The sequence below is a fragment of the Triturus cristatus genome, chromosome 4_2 (genome assembly GCF_964204655.1).
Source record: "Triturus cristatus chromosome 4_2, aTriCri1.1, whole genome shotgun sequence".
Lineage (NCBI taxonomy): Eukaryota > Metazoa > Chordata > Amphibia > Caudata > Salamandridae > Triturus > Triturus cristatus.
In genome coordinates, this window is record NC_140586.1 from 282,857,620 (window position 1) to 282,871,282 (window position 13,663).

Consider the following 13,663-nt stretch of genomic DNA (forward strand, 5'->3'; position numbering starts at 1 on the left):
ACGTCTTCTTCTTCAGTCAGACAGTAAAGTAACAGTGAGTTAACACTGCCTGCTGGCTGCTGCACTGCACTGACTTGACTACACTCGTCATCAGCAGACAGTCAGCAGTGGCAGCACCACCAAGCACCAACCATCAGTGATCACTTCACTTCACTGAGATGGATCAATCGCCGCCGCACCGTGCCGAAAAGACCGTGCTGAGTGCTCACGTCAGCCCCCGCATTATATGGGAACCACGGGGGCTGACCTAAAATTGATTCCCAGGGCCGTCATTGGTAGCGTTTTCACGTGCTACAACATGACGGCCCTGGAGACCCCCCACATTGGCTAATTATTTGCCACGAGGGGTATGGTAAAGTTAGGTGGTGCCTGCGTGGTCTGGCTCTTCTTGTCGGTGTGACGTCACGTCGTGACTCGTGACTCACAGTAGAGTGTGTGTGCACTGTGCCTGAGCCTGCCTGTGCGCCTGCGCAGCTGCGCTCTGATTGAATGATTTGTGCAATTGCTGCCAATGCGATCTCATGCATGTGGCAATGGTGGGCGCCCGCCCCAGGCCAGTAATTCCCGCACAACTACATAAATCCAGCCCTAAAAGTAGCCCCCCGCCAGGCATGGGTTTTTCCCGCACAACTGGGGAAAAAGTCGCCCAATTGTGCGGGAAATAGCCCAATCTGGCAACCTTGCTGGTGCCCAAATTACACCCAAGAGGGAGGGACCAGGTTGTCGGGAAAACCCCAGACCATGTAAATGAGTTTTATGCTAATATCCATGCTCTGATTGGATGCTGTTGGTGGGCTCACGTGTTGATGTGGTGGATGCGGAATGCGGGTGTCACGCATGTTGGGGGTCATCAAGGTCTTCGAGGGACCCCGATGTTGAGGTTCACAGCTGTTGGTGTGACAGGGTCAGCTCGTGTGTCACATGCCATCAGCTCCCTTCACAGGTTCGCCTGGTGAGGAGCCAATATCATATGGTTGCAGGGAACACCCAAACCACTGCACAGAGTTGGGTTCCAGCTCATCTTCTGAGGCACTGAAGAGCCGATGTCTGTTAACGGGTGTGAGAGCTGGGAGGTTGATGGTGGGAAGGGGCACAGGTGATTCTTGGATAGGTATCTGCATGGTTCTTTACCCCCTCCAATCCTCACACAATGAAAAAAAAAATTAAGTTGGTGGGTCTGATCTCACCTTTGGGACCTATTGGCTTTGCCAATGGTTGTTAGCTATGCTGTACAGAATCCCCGATGATGTGCACTCTGGCTAAAGAAAACAAACTTTAAACAAGCATTAAAAATGCAATAGGTCTCGCCTTTGATTAAGTTAAAGCCATTTGCTTTGCAATACAATACCATTCGCAAAGCAAATGGCTTTAACTTAATCAAAGGCGAGACCTATTGCATTTTCAATGCGTGTTCTGTTTATAGTCGGAAAATCAGACCAAACCTTTTTAATAATAACACACAAAGGCAAACCAAAATGTGTGGCCTACACAACTACACTTAATAAGCAATAGCTTCAGTATGTGCAACACGTGCAGTAGCACCATGCCATAAAAACCTAGACAGCACAGATCACTGCTTTCCTGAAAACTACAAATAGGACCCCAGAAACCCACTACATTATTTAAACTACAGCCTTAAACATCTTGCCTATGTTGGTGTAGGTGAAAGTGTTCCACTGAAACAACAACGGCGTACCACCAGGGCTGGCTTTAGCACTCATGGCATCTGGTGTGACACTCGATGTCACTTCCCTCTGTGCCTCTCTAATCTACTCTGCATCACTCTACTTTATGCCAGTGCACTCTACCCCACTCTACTATGCACTACTGCACTCTTCGCCACTGCACTATACACCAGTCCAGTCTAGGCCACTCCACTCTACTCTGCAGCACTCCACTATATGCCACTCTATGCAGCAATACGGCACTCTTTGCCACTGCACTCTATGCCAATGCACTCTATGCCACTACTCTATGTCACTGCACACTATCCCGTACCACTTCTCTCTACCCTGCACCACTCCATTTTATGCCACGTCACTCTACTCTTAAACAATCTACTCTACTGCACTGCACTCTACACCACTCTATTCCACTCTGTGCCACTCCACTTTACACCACTGCACTCTCTGCCACTACTCTATGTTACTGCACTCTACCCTGCACCACTCCACTCTGCGCAGCTTCACTCTACACTGAAACAATCTACTCTACACCACTGCACTCTAAGCCATACTACTCCACTCTTTACTCAAAATTTCTGCACTCTATCCCAACTACTCTGCATCACTGCACTCTATGCCACTATACTCTATTCTGCAAGAATCTATGCCACTGCATGCTACACAACTCTAATCTACTCTGCACCACTGTATTCAGCGTCACTGTACTCTGCACCACTCTACACCACTACACACTACATCACTCTACTCTGTAAAACTGCACTCTCGGCCACTGAACTCAATGCCACTCTACTCTGCACCACTGCACTCTATGACACTGCATGTGACACCACTGCAAACTACACAGCTATACACTATTGCGCTCTATGTCACTGCACTCCATGCCACTCTGTTCTACTCTGTACCACTGTATTCTATCCCACTGCCCTATGTGCCACTCTACTCTACAAGAGTGCACTCTCTGCCACTGAACTCAACACCATTCTACTCTCCACCAATGCTCTTTACGCCACTGCATGCTACACCACTCTACATCATTGCGTTTTACATCACTGCACTCTATGCCACTATATTCTACTTTGCACCAACGTTCTCTACGCCACTGCTCTCTGCACCTCTGCACTCTACTCTGCACCACTCAACTCTGTGCCAATCTACTGTCTCTACACCACTACACTCTGCACCACTCCACGCCACTTTGATCTGTTCTACATGACTGTACTCCATGTCACTGCACTCTACACCACTCTACTCTACACCACTCTACACCTCTGCACTCTACCCTGCACCACTCCACTCTAACCTGAACCTCCACTCCACTTTAATCTGAAAACATCTATTCTATGCCACTGCACTCTACTGTGCACCGCTCTACTCTACGCCACTGCACTCTACGCCAATACACTCTGTCAATGCACTCTACACCATTTTACTAAAAACCAATGCACTGTGTGCCACTGCACTCTATGCCAATCTACTCTGTACTGCTGTACTTTACTCCATTACACTCTACTCCACGCTACGGCACTCCACTCTGCAATACACCATTCTATGATACTCTACACTAATATACAACACTCAACTCCACTCTGTACCATTCTACAACACTACTCCACTCTGTGATGCTCTACGCAACTCCCTCTATGCCATTCCATGCCATTTTACTCCACTCTATTGTGCGGCACACTACTCCACTCTACTTCACTCCACTCTATGCGACTCCACTGTACTCTACACCACTTGACTTTACAACCCTCTACTCCACTCTATGCCATTCCACTCTCGTACACTACTCCAGTCTTTGCCACTCCACTTTATGACAATCTACCCTCCTCTACATCACTCTACTCTACAACACTCTACTCCACTCTAAGCAACACCCTCTACATCACTCCACGACAATCTACTCCACTCCGACACTCTACACCACTCAGCTCTACCCTACTCTAAATCCTTCCACTCTGGAACACTCTGCTTCCCCCATGCCACTCCATGACACTCCACTTAATTCCAAGACATGCCATTCAGCTCTACTCTACACCACTCCATGCCACTCCACTCTGCTCCACTCACTTTTAGCCATGCTGGTGTGCAACATGGCTAAAACATATTCGCACGGCCAATAGCTATTGCATAGGCGAGACCAATTGACTTTGCCAGTGCCTGGTACTGTTTGATTGCTAATGTCCCTGATATTAAAAAAACAATGCCAGCAGCAAGCTCAATATCCATACAGTCTTCCATGCCTTGCAAAACACTTATACTGCATGTTAAGTTCAAAACTGCCCCTGCTTGTAAAAATGGTCCACTTTTTTTAGCTTTCCAATTCACTAATGAGGGACACTTTCATTCTGGTGCCCGGGCCTATTTTCTGTCCCAGTTTGACTCTGGTCTAGGCTGACATAAGCTGGTACACTGTGTGCAGAAGGCTTCAAGGTCAAATAACAATGTATGCTGTTGCTTCAGGTTGATCGGCCCACGCTCTAGACACAACAAGCTCACAGCTGCAAATATCTGAAACTCGGGTGCCTTTAATATTGCATTGCATGCATATGCTGGCACTTGGAGAAAACCTTCCCATCTACAGAGAACGTTGCTGATCCTGTGATGTGATTCACGGAAGCTGATCTTGGAGGTATGGGGTTCCCCATTCAAACCTAGAGACCTTCTATTATTATAAAACTAGCTTCTAGCCAGGGGAGGGTGGTACACAAGGCGCTATAAGCCCTGTTTCCACTATCATTATAACATGATTTCTCCCTTTTTGTTTTATGGAATTGTAATAATGCTGATTGTTTTATTTCTAATCATTTGCCTGCTTATGTTAGCCAAAATACTGCATCTTAGAGCACGTAGTTAAAAATAAACATTTTAAACTTTTCCATGTCTCTGATTACTCACGGTGTGGACTGATATGAGAATAGAAATGAAAGAGTGTTCTTGATTCCCACCATTCCTGAGAGTACCCTAAGTCGCTTGTTCTGGGTTGTCTAATTATTGGTAGTTTCACTGTAGTGCAGAGACCGAATGAGACACTGATGCTAGTCGGATAGGGGGTCTGGGTACTGAGGTGAGTTTTTTGGTACACCACAATTCACTGAGGTCCTGGTTTCCTGTGCATAGTTCTGTGCATGAGCAGAATCCCCGCAACAGTGGGACTACATTCATAGCCAAGTAAGATGGACTATAAGTTGGTAGTCTTGTGACTACTGCTGTCCGAAGCAGAATACAAAACATTGGCTTTCAACTAATTTATCTCAGTCGAACAGGTGGCACAAAAGGTGTGCTTGAATGGCCAGTGGCTGAGAATATGCATGTGTCAAAGTCCCGAAATAAAGAAAATTCAGCAAATATTTTAACACGCTAATTCTGTGAACCACCTAACCATGAACCAGACTTGAAATTGCACCTAGTGTAATGGGATCATGTGTTACCCCCTACTGGGTGGAGTAGCGTGGGAGGCAATGCAGTAACCTGTCTTGCCTTTTGGCTGCACTTCATTTTTAGGTCTTGCATTATCCAAGACGTCATGGGGCATATTTACAAGAAATTGGCGCATCTGTATCTGCGTGCGAAACCCTTGCACCACCATGGATGCACCGTATTTACAATACGGTACACCATGGTGCAAGGAATTACAGATGCATCAGAAATTTTGATGCATCTGTCGGTGCAAAAGTCACACATTGCTGGAGTCGTATCGCAAGCACAACGCAACTCCAGCAATGCATGGGGAGGCCTATTCCTTACACACTGCATCACTCCTCATGCCTGCTCCAAGCAGGTGTAGGGTTTGGACGCAGTGATGTCCTAGAAGTGGTACAGTGAAATCTTGTAGATTTCACTGCATCACTTCTATGAGGCTTTCCCGCGTGGGAACGCCCGCCCTGCATGCATTATACTTGACGCAGGTATAACGTGGCGAAGGGCTTTACAAGGTGACGCATCTCCCTAGATGTGTCACATTGTAAATGGGCCACAACATGGTGCATTTTTTATGCCGCATCTGCGTCACAAAAAGTGAAGCAACAGCGGTGCAAAAGTGTCAGAAAGGGCTTGTAAATCTGCCCCTCATGGTCTTACCAAAATATGCATAAAATATACTTACTTGTAGGTGTTTTCTTCCAGTCAGCTTCAGCCATTGGTCAGTTTCAAGTTCCATATACATTCACTGTGCCTGCACATTTCATACGCAGCTTAAGCGACACGGTCACAAGTATACAACTCCCTATGGCGCTGTGTCATGCCTCCATCTTTGTGACCTTGTTCCTCTTGACAATCATACGATGGTGGGAGCAGCAGACGAAGGAGGGAATTCTGTTGAAACACTTCGGTCAATAATGGCGGATCACTGGGTCGTGGTCAAAATATGAAACCTATAAAATATCACATCTGCAATATCAACTACCACTATGTTGTCTAGGAAAGTAGATTTGGAGTTAAGAATAGTAAACTGTACTTACCTATATTTATATTTACCTGGATGATCAAGTCCACCTTTCTCAGGAAACTCTAAAGAACCGTCTAGAGGGCGCAGACGATCCTCACATAGAAAGAACTGGTACAGTGATTATCCCAGGGCATATTGTGGCAATATCGTTTCTCAGGTGTGATGAGAGAGCGAAGAAAGGGCCACAGTAGGATAATGGACACTATCGCATTCGCAGAGAGGTGTCCTACAAGTCTTACTGAATCCCCCTGCATGATGATAGCCCCACATGTTGTCCATGGTGCGCTGTAATATGTCCATGATTAGTGTGAATTGTATCAGACCTTTGTATTCAATCAAGCTTTTCTTTTTTTTTTAAAGGTATTAATTGTAGTGGATGACATTTGCTTTTTTCGTCTCATTCGCAGCAGGTAGTGTCTCAAAGAAAGGTTTTGCCACTGGTGCATTGGCCATTAAGAAGAAAGGGGCTTGGCATGGACATCCAACTACCACCAACTTTGCTCACATCCCTAATATGGACGATGAAAAGTAAGTCTAACTTTGTAAAATAAGGATTGTGGCCAGCCAAATAAAAAACTGGGGATGCCCACCTGACTCATGTATAGGACCCTTGGAAATATGCAATACTGCATTCCGTTTTCCGCATAATGATGAATTTACTGTACTTGCCACATAATCCACCTTCTACTGCATTACTTGTAGATATCAAGAACAAAAGGTGTATCTCAAAAGGGTCAAAAGTTGCTGATCAAAGTGCCCCACATGGTGCAACACAGTTGCAGATGTTTGCAAAGATTTACTGGTCACATTTTAATTGCGGTTTCTCTTATGGAGTTGTGTCAAATTGGCACTGAAGAGGTGAAACGTTTGCCCAAATGGTTGTAATGTGTGTTATGATTATATGATTGTGCAATAATACTGCTACAGGATATACAACATTACACTGCACAATGCGCCATTTCTGAACACATATTTTGGTCCTCCATTGCCTCATAATTCCAGTGGCTTTGCTTATGACTTGTCCGCAGTCACCATGTGCTTGTAAACAGCTTATGTGTAAATGTATTTAGCAAGCAACAATGTCCCAACAGGTATTGTTAAAGGACAATTTTCTTTTTCAAAAAGCCTGCACAAAAGAGTTGCAAAAGGAGGAGGCAGAGAGGCATTAATCATTATGGCAAATAAATGCAAAAATTGTCTGTATTTAAACAGAAGTAACAAGAAAAAGAAAAGGAGGGACAATAATGATGGCACTCAGTTACATTGAATATACATGTAACCTGTACAGACGTTTGTGCTTGTGACAAACAAAGTAAATGGCGCATGTAACAAGTGAGAAATACAGCTATAAAACGGCACAAGAAAAAAACCCAAACAAGGTTGTCAATATATACAAGGGACTTTTGGTGGTTCCAAAACAAAAATACATAGTTAAGAATACAAGTAATTCCGTTGTTAATTTAGTAGCGCCAAAAGTTGCACTGAGGGGTCGACATCGTTTCAACCTGTACAGAATTCAAGTCATCTTCAGGACCAGGTTACTCATTGATAGGAGTGCATCCTTTCAACCGGAAAACCGGAGGTCCAGCGGGGTCAGGTAAGGAGGGCATGAGGACTTGTATGGCACCGACTGACGCGGTAGACTGAAATGCGGAAGTAAGCATTAGGGGCAAGCCAACCAGTGTGCATGGCCCACGTTGCGATTAGGGCGCGGAAAGGATCAACATGAATCAGTGTAGAGTGGCAACGGGTGCCTACGCCTGGAGCGGGATCCGCAAATTTGACAGTTTTGTGTGCATGGGATGCGCTGATGACAAGGGGACGGAGGTCTGCCAGGTCAGTGCAGAACCTCAGTGAGCCACAGGACAACCAAGGTTAGTCACGCCCTAATTGCGATTTGGGCCACACACACTGGTTGGCATGACCCTAATGCTTATTTCCACCTTGTACAGAGCCAGAATATCGATGTATAAATATCGATGTACAGAAATATCGAGGATCAAAATATCGTGGGTTAGAAATATCGATTGTTAGGTAAGTAATATCGTTTACAAAAATATAGTTGTTAAAAATATCGATTTATTATTAATGTTATTTATTTTAGTATTTTGTATGAGAATTATTAGTATTTTTAGTATATGTGTTAACATTTTTGTAGTTAATATTTTTTTTAAATACAATTTTGCGTTTTTAGTTCCAATGCGGGTTGTGGGTTTATAGGGGATTAGGTTGGAAGTAATTTAATTATATAGATTTTATTTATTATTTATAGTAGTTAATACATTCTTCTAAATTGAATTTTGCGTTTTTAAGTTCTGCAGTGGGTTATGGGTTTATAGGGGAATAGGGTGGGAAGTAATTTAATTATATGAAATGTATTCAATAATTTATATTTCTTCATAATTGTATAATTGTGATGTTATTGAGTTAAAGGTGTACATAAATTAATTAATAATTGTTTGATAATTAGTTGTTTACTAATTTAAATTAATTATTAATTAATTATGGTAATTGTTTAATTAATTTTAGGTGTGCGTTTTTTTATAGGTGTAAAGGTTGGGAAGTAATTTATTTTTTATTGATGAATTATTAATTATTTGTTAATTAATTTGTATTAATTAATTAGTAATTAGTAATTGTAATTGTGTAATACATTTTAGGTGTGTGTTGTGGATGTTATAGTGTTAAACAATGTGTAATTAATAAATATTTATTATCTTTTTTAATAATAATATATATAAATTTCAATATTATTTATGTTAAATTTAGTAAAAATGTTGATTCTTTTTTTTTTTATTGGTGTGGTATCCAGCACTTTTGCACTCACTGGAGTGGAAATAGTAATTTTCACCCCTCCGCTATCCAACACTTTCCCTGCTTTTCACTCACTGGAGTGGGAATAGTAATTTTTACCCCTCCGCTATCCAACACTTTCCCTACTGTTGCACTCACTGGAGTGGAAATAGTAATTTTTACCCCTTTACTATCCAACACTTTCCCTACTGTTGCACTCACTAGAGTGGGAATAGTAATTTCTAACCCTCCGCTATCCAACATTTTCCCTGCTATTGTAATTATTCCGTTGTGAAATGTATGTTGTTTTTAAATAGTTTAATGTGTTAATTAATTATAGGATATATTATTTTATTTTAAATTATTGATATATGTATTTAGTTTATTTTTATATAATTTAAAAAGTTTATAAATTAAATAAAGATAATAGTTATTAAAATGTATTCTAGTACATATATGTATATGTTCACATTTTTGTGTTTATGTTTTTTAAATTAAGTGTATTTGTTATATTTAGTTAAAATATATATTAAATGTAATTTATTATGTTAAAAATATTAATGTTATTTAATATATTTTGTTTAAGTTATATATATATTTTAAGTCAATATTTTTTACATCTATATTTTTTACTTCGATATTTTTGATTCAATATTATTGTACTTACCTTTTTTAAGTATAGGGTGTCGATATTTTTGTATTCGATATTTTTACATCGATATTTTTGTAAACTATATTTTTTACATCGATATTTAAACATGGAACCTTGGTACTAAAGATGACCTGAATTCTATACAGGTTGAAACGCCGTCGAACCCTCAGCGCAACTTTGCTGCTACTTTCGTAGTTCAACGTAATTGCTTGTATTCTTAACTATGTATTATTGTTTTGGAACCACCAAAAGTCCCTTGTATATATTGACAACCTTGTTTGTGTTTTTTTCTTGCACCGTTTTATCGCTATATTTCTCACTTGTCACTTGCAACGTTCACTTTGTTTCTCACAAGCAATAACGATTAATGTCTCCCTGATTCCTCTTTCTGCAACTGTTTTGTGCATGCTTTCTTTAAAGAAAATTGGCCTTTAATAATACCTGTTGAAACATTTTTGCTTGCTAAACATACTGATTTCCCAGGTCTCAACTGGGTCTACAGGTATCCTCCTGTTGTTCATTTTCATTATTTGTAAATGTGAGCATCATGCACACGTTCCAGACTTATGTAGCGGTTTAAAAGCCACATCCAATCCAAAGGCCGTCTGTAACCAACCAGGACAGGAGCACGAATTTTGCAGCCACAGGTGAACAAACGACTGTTTGCAAGGGCTATCCAGTGTCCCTTTCATAGCGTTGCCCTAGGCGATCTTTGTGTGGATCCAGTCCTGGTGAGTTCTGAAACACAGCTACTGAGTCACTATATTGCATGACAAAAATATCGCAACCTCTACATGGACACTTTGAGCCTAATTTACTAGCCCCTTGCGCCACCGCTGCCTCACTTTTTTGGCACATGCATCAGTTGTAGAGCCCTGTGTCACATTATACCTACGCCAGGTATAATGTATGCAAGGTATGCGTTCCCACACAAGAAATGCCACATAGAACTGGTGCAGTGAAATTCACAACATTTCACTGCAGCACTCCACGACACTGCATCAAAATCCTTAAGTCAGGTCAGACCAAGAGTAAGGAATGACGAAGGGTTTTTACAATGGGACTTTCCTATGTTTTCTGACACATTACTGGAGTTGCATCAGTTTTGTGACCATCTCCTACAATGCATCAGTTTCGCGTTAACAGGTGTGTTCGAATTTCCAACATATCGACATATCTGTCAATCCTTGCGCCATGGAGCCCTGTATTGTAAATACAGCGCATCCATGGTATTGCAAGGATATTTGGCAGAGGCGCAACGAAACTGACGCATTGATGCGGATGTGTCAGTTTCTTGGAAATTAGGCCCGTTATTGCACTCATGTCACTGCATGTTCAGTTTTGAGCATGACACTGCCTTTATGAAGCCTTTTAATACAAATATTCATACTTATATTTGTACCTTGGTATTTGTTTTTTTTAGCTTTTTATCTAGTACAATTAGAGTAATGGTAGGCAAATAAGTTCCTAGTGAACCACTGTATTCTTATATGTCCAGGAATTCACCAAGCATAACGGCTTACGCTTGTGTGAGTGACATGAGACTCCCAGTGGTTGTGGGACATTAGTTATAGTTTCCAAAAATGAACCCTTGCTTTGGGTGTCTGTCTTAAAATAACATACGTGTCAGCAGGTCCATGATGCTTTCACATCATGCTGTCACATTTTTGTTTCCCGTGAAGCTGCTACCGCCATGGACGTAGGAGTCACTTTGAGAGGGAACTATCTGTGCAAAGGGCAAAACAATCTGGATAATTCTGGGTTCAGCAGGCTGAACATATCTGGGATTGCAGAGCCCGTACTCTACTACCAGGGTTGGATTGGGATCAAATATTGGCCCAGGCACCCTAAAAAGGTGGCCCATATTTGCGGATTGCGCCTTTTCGCAAAACACTGGTTCAGTACTTTAAGTATTAGGAAACGAAGGGGGGTTTTCTAAAAGAGTCATGTTTTCTTAACTTGACTGAGATAAAAAAAAATTGCAAGTGTTGCCAGGACTCTTTGTGCACGTATTAGTTCACCATGGTGAACCACACCTGAATATAAGTGAGGCCACTTATGCTCAGGCCGCCCGCCCCTGCTCAATCTGCACACATTAGTGGGCCGGCCAAGTGAGACACTGGGAATGACACCTCCGCCCCTTGTTAAAAGGGAAGTAACAGAGGCCCATCTGCCTCTGGAAAAGCCACTCAGGCCCCCACTGGGCCACTAGTGGAATCTGAATAGCACAGACACAGTCCAAATTGGCCACCACACTGCTCAAAAAAGTGGCCCACAGCTGCAGCTCAAATACCGGCCCATTGCTCACCTTACCAATCCGACCCTGTCCACTACCATAGCAGGAGGATTGCTGGCAAACAGTAAATCAGACCCAGAGAAGTGTACGTTCAATAAGTACTCATTAAGGAGACTTGCTGAGAAAGGGAGGAAGTTGAATCTGAGCCTCGACATAAGTTTTCTTGCAGGCCATTATCCAGCCAGGTCAGTTATATTCCTGGCAAAACAACCATATGATAAATACATAAGCTCAAATGGTGAATACATGAGAATGAACAGATGAAAATGTTGTATATTGTGACCGCTATCTAGAAAGGGGGTCCTGACACTCTGGCAACAAAGGCCGAAAACTATGTAATATACTCAGAAAGGAGATACGTACAAGGTGCTGGACAGCCACGTTTTCAGTTTCTTCTTAAATAATGGCTCGGAAGCCGGGTTCTGTATGTCATTCCTCTGTTTGGAGGCCAGAAAACAGAAAGAACAACCTCTAGTACAGATCCAGAAATACGGAGTGGGGTGGTGCAGAAAAGATTGGAAACTGAAGTCCTCAGAAGGCAAGGAGGATGTTAAGGCTAGATGGGTTGTATGTTGGAACAACGAGTTCCTCAACGACTCCCTAAACCACGCGGTCTGTACTACGACCGCTTCCCAACAATGATTTTTTTTACCACCCATTCTTTTACCACAAATTTTTGTGGTAAAGGAATGCATGGTAAACCCACTCCCTAAAATCGAAACCGAACCCCTCCTTCTCCCTAAAAACTACCCCGTACCCCCCACCCCCTAAAAACTTACACTACCCCCACCCCCTAATAACTAACACTAACCCCTCCCACCCCCTAAAAACTAACTCAAACCCCTCCCACCCCCTAAAAAATATTAGGAACCCCCCCACCCCCTAAAAATTAATACGAACCCCCCCACTCCCCTAAAATTAACTCGAACCCCTCCCACCCCCTTAAAACGAATACCAACCCCTCCCACCCCCTATAAACGATCACAAACCCCCAACCCCTAAATACGAATACAAACCCCCCACACCCCCTTAAAACTAACTCGAAACCCTCCCACCCCTAAAAACTAACACCAACCCCTCCCACCCACTAAAAACAATCACAAGCCCCTAACCACTAAAAACTAATACGAACCCCCCACCCCTTAAAATCTTCCCCGAACCCCTCCCAACCCTTAAATCTAACACCAAACCCCCCTCCCTACCCCCAAACCCCTCTTACCTGTACTGTTTCTCCGACTCTCTTCAGCACTGCCCATCCCGAACACTAGACCGTCTTAGCCTGAACCACGCACATGCGTGGTTCAGGCTAAGTCGTTGTTCTGGCAAGTCGTTGTTCGGCTTGCGTGATTACGAAACTCGTTGTTCTGGAGTCGTTGTTCAGGATGTTCCACGGCTAGATAAGCTCTTAAATGTAAGTGTGAGTTTTTTTAGCAAGGCACTTTAACACCACGAACATGACTTTAAAGATAGCTTACATGTGTATGGACAGCAAGTGAAGCTTTCTCAGATCTACTGAGCCGGGCTTCCAATGAGGTCTGTTCAAAGTTAAGCAGGCAGTGGAGTTTTGGACTATCTGGAGTCGTTGTAGTAGATTGGATGGAAGTCCCAAATACAGGGAGTTGCAAGTGTTCACAGCATATACAACTGTGTTGTGAGTGGTGATCAAAGGGGGAGAAGAAGAACTTTTCTAAGTAGGTCTCATCAACTCCACATTTTCCCCTGTATGACCCTATGTTGAAAGAACACGTCACTCAAATATCTTGTCATGTAGTCGATCCAAGTCTATATGT

The 13,663-nt window shown here is 42.7% G+C and overlaps 1 protein-coding gene across 3 annotated transcripts in view; it reads left to right on the forward strand.

Moving 5' to 3' along the window:
• The window catches only part of CCDC190 (coiled-coil domain containing 190), a 204,994-nt gene that overhangs the window by 152,466 nt on the left and 38,865 nt on the right, over window positions 1–13,663 (forward strand). For 2 of the 3 annotated variants that reach the window (XM_085601523.1, XM_085601524.1), the window contains exon 3: window positions 6,540–6,660. In XM_085601523.1, coding sequence (XP_085457649.1) covers window positions 6,540–6,660 — 121 coding nt within the window. The remainder of the gene's footprint in view (window positions 1–6,539; window positions 6,661–13,663) is intronic. The other variant, XM_085601525.1, reaches the window with a different exon arrangement.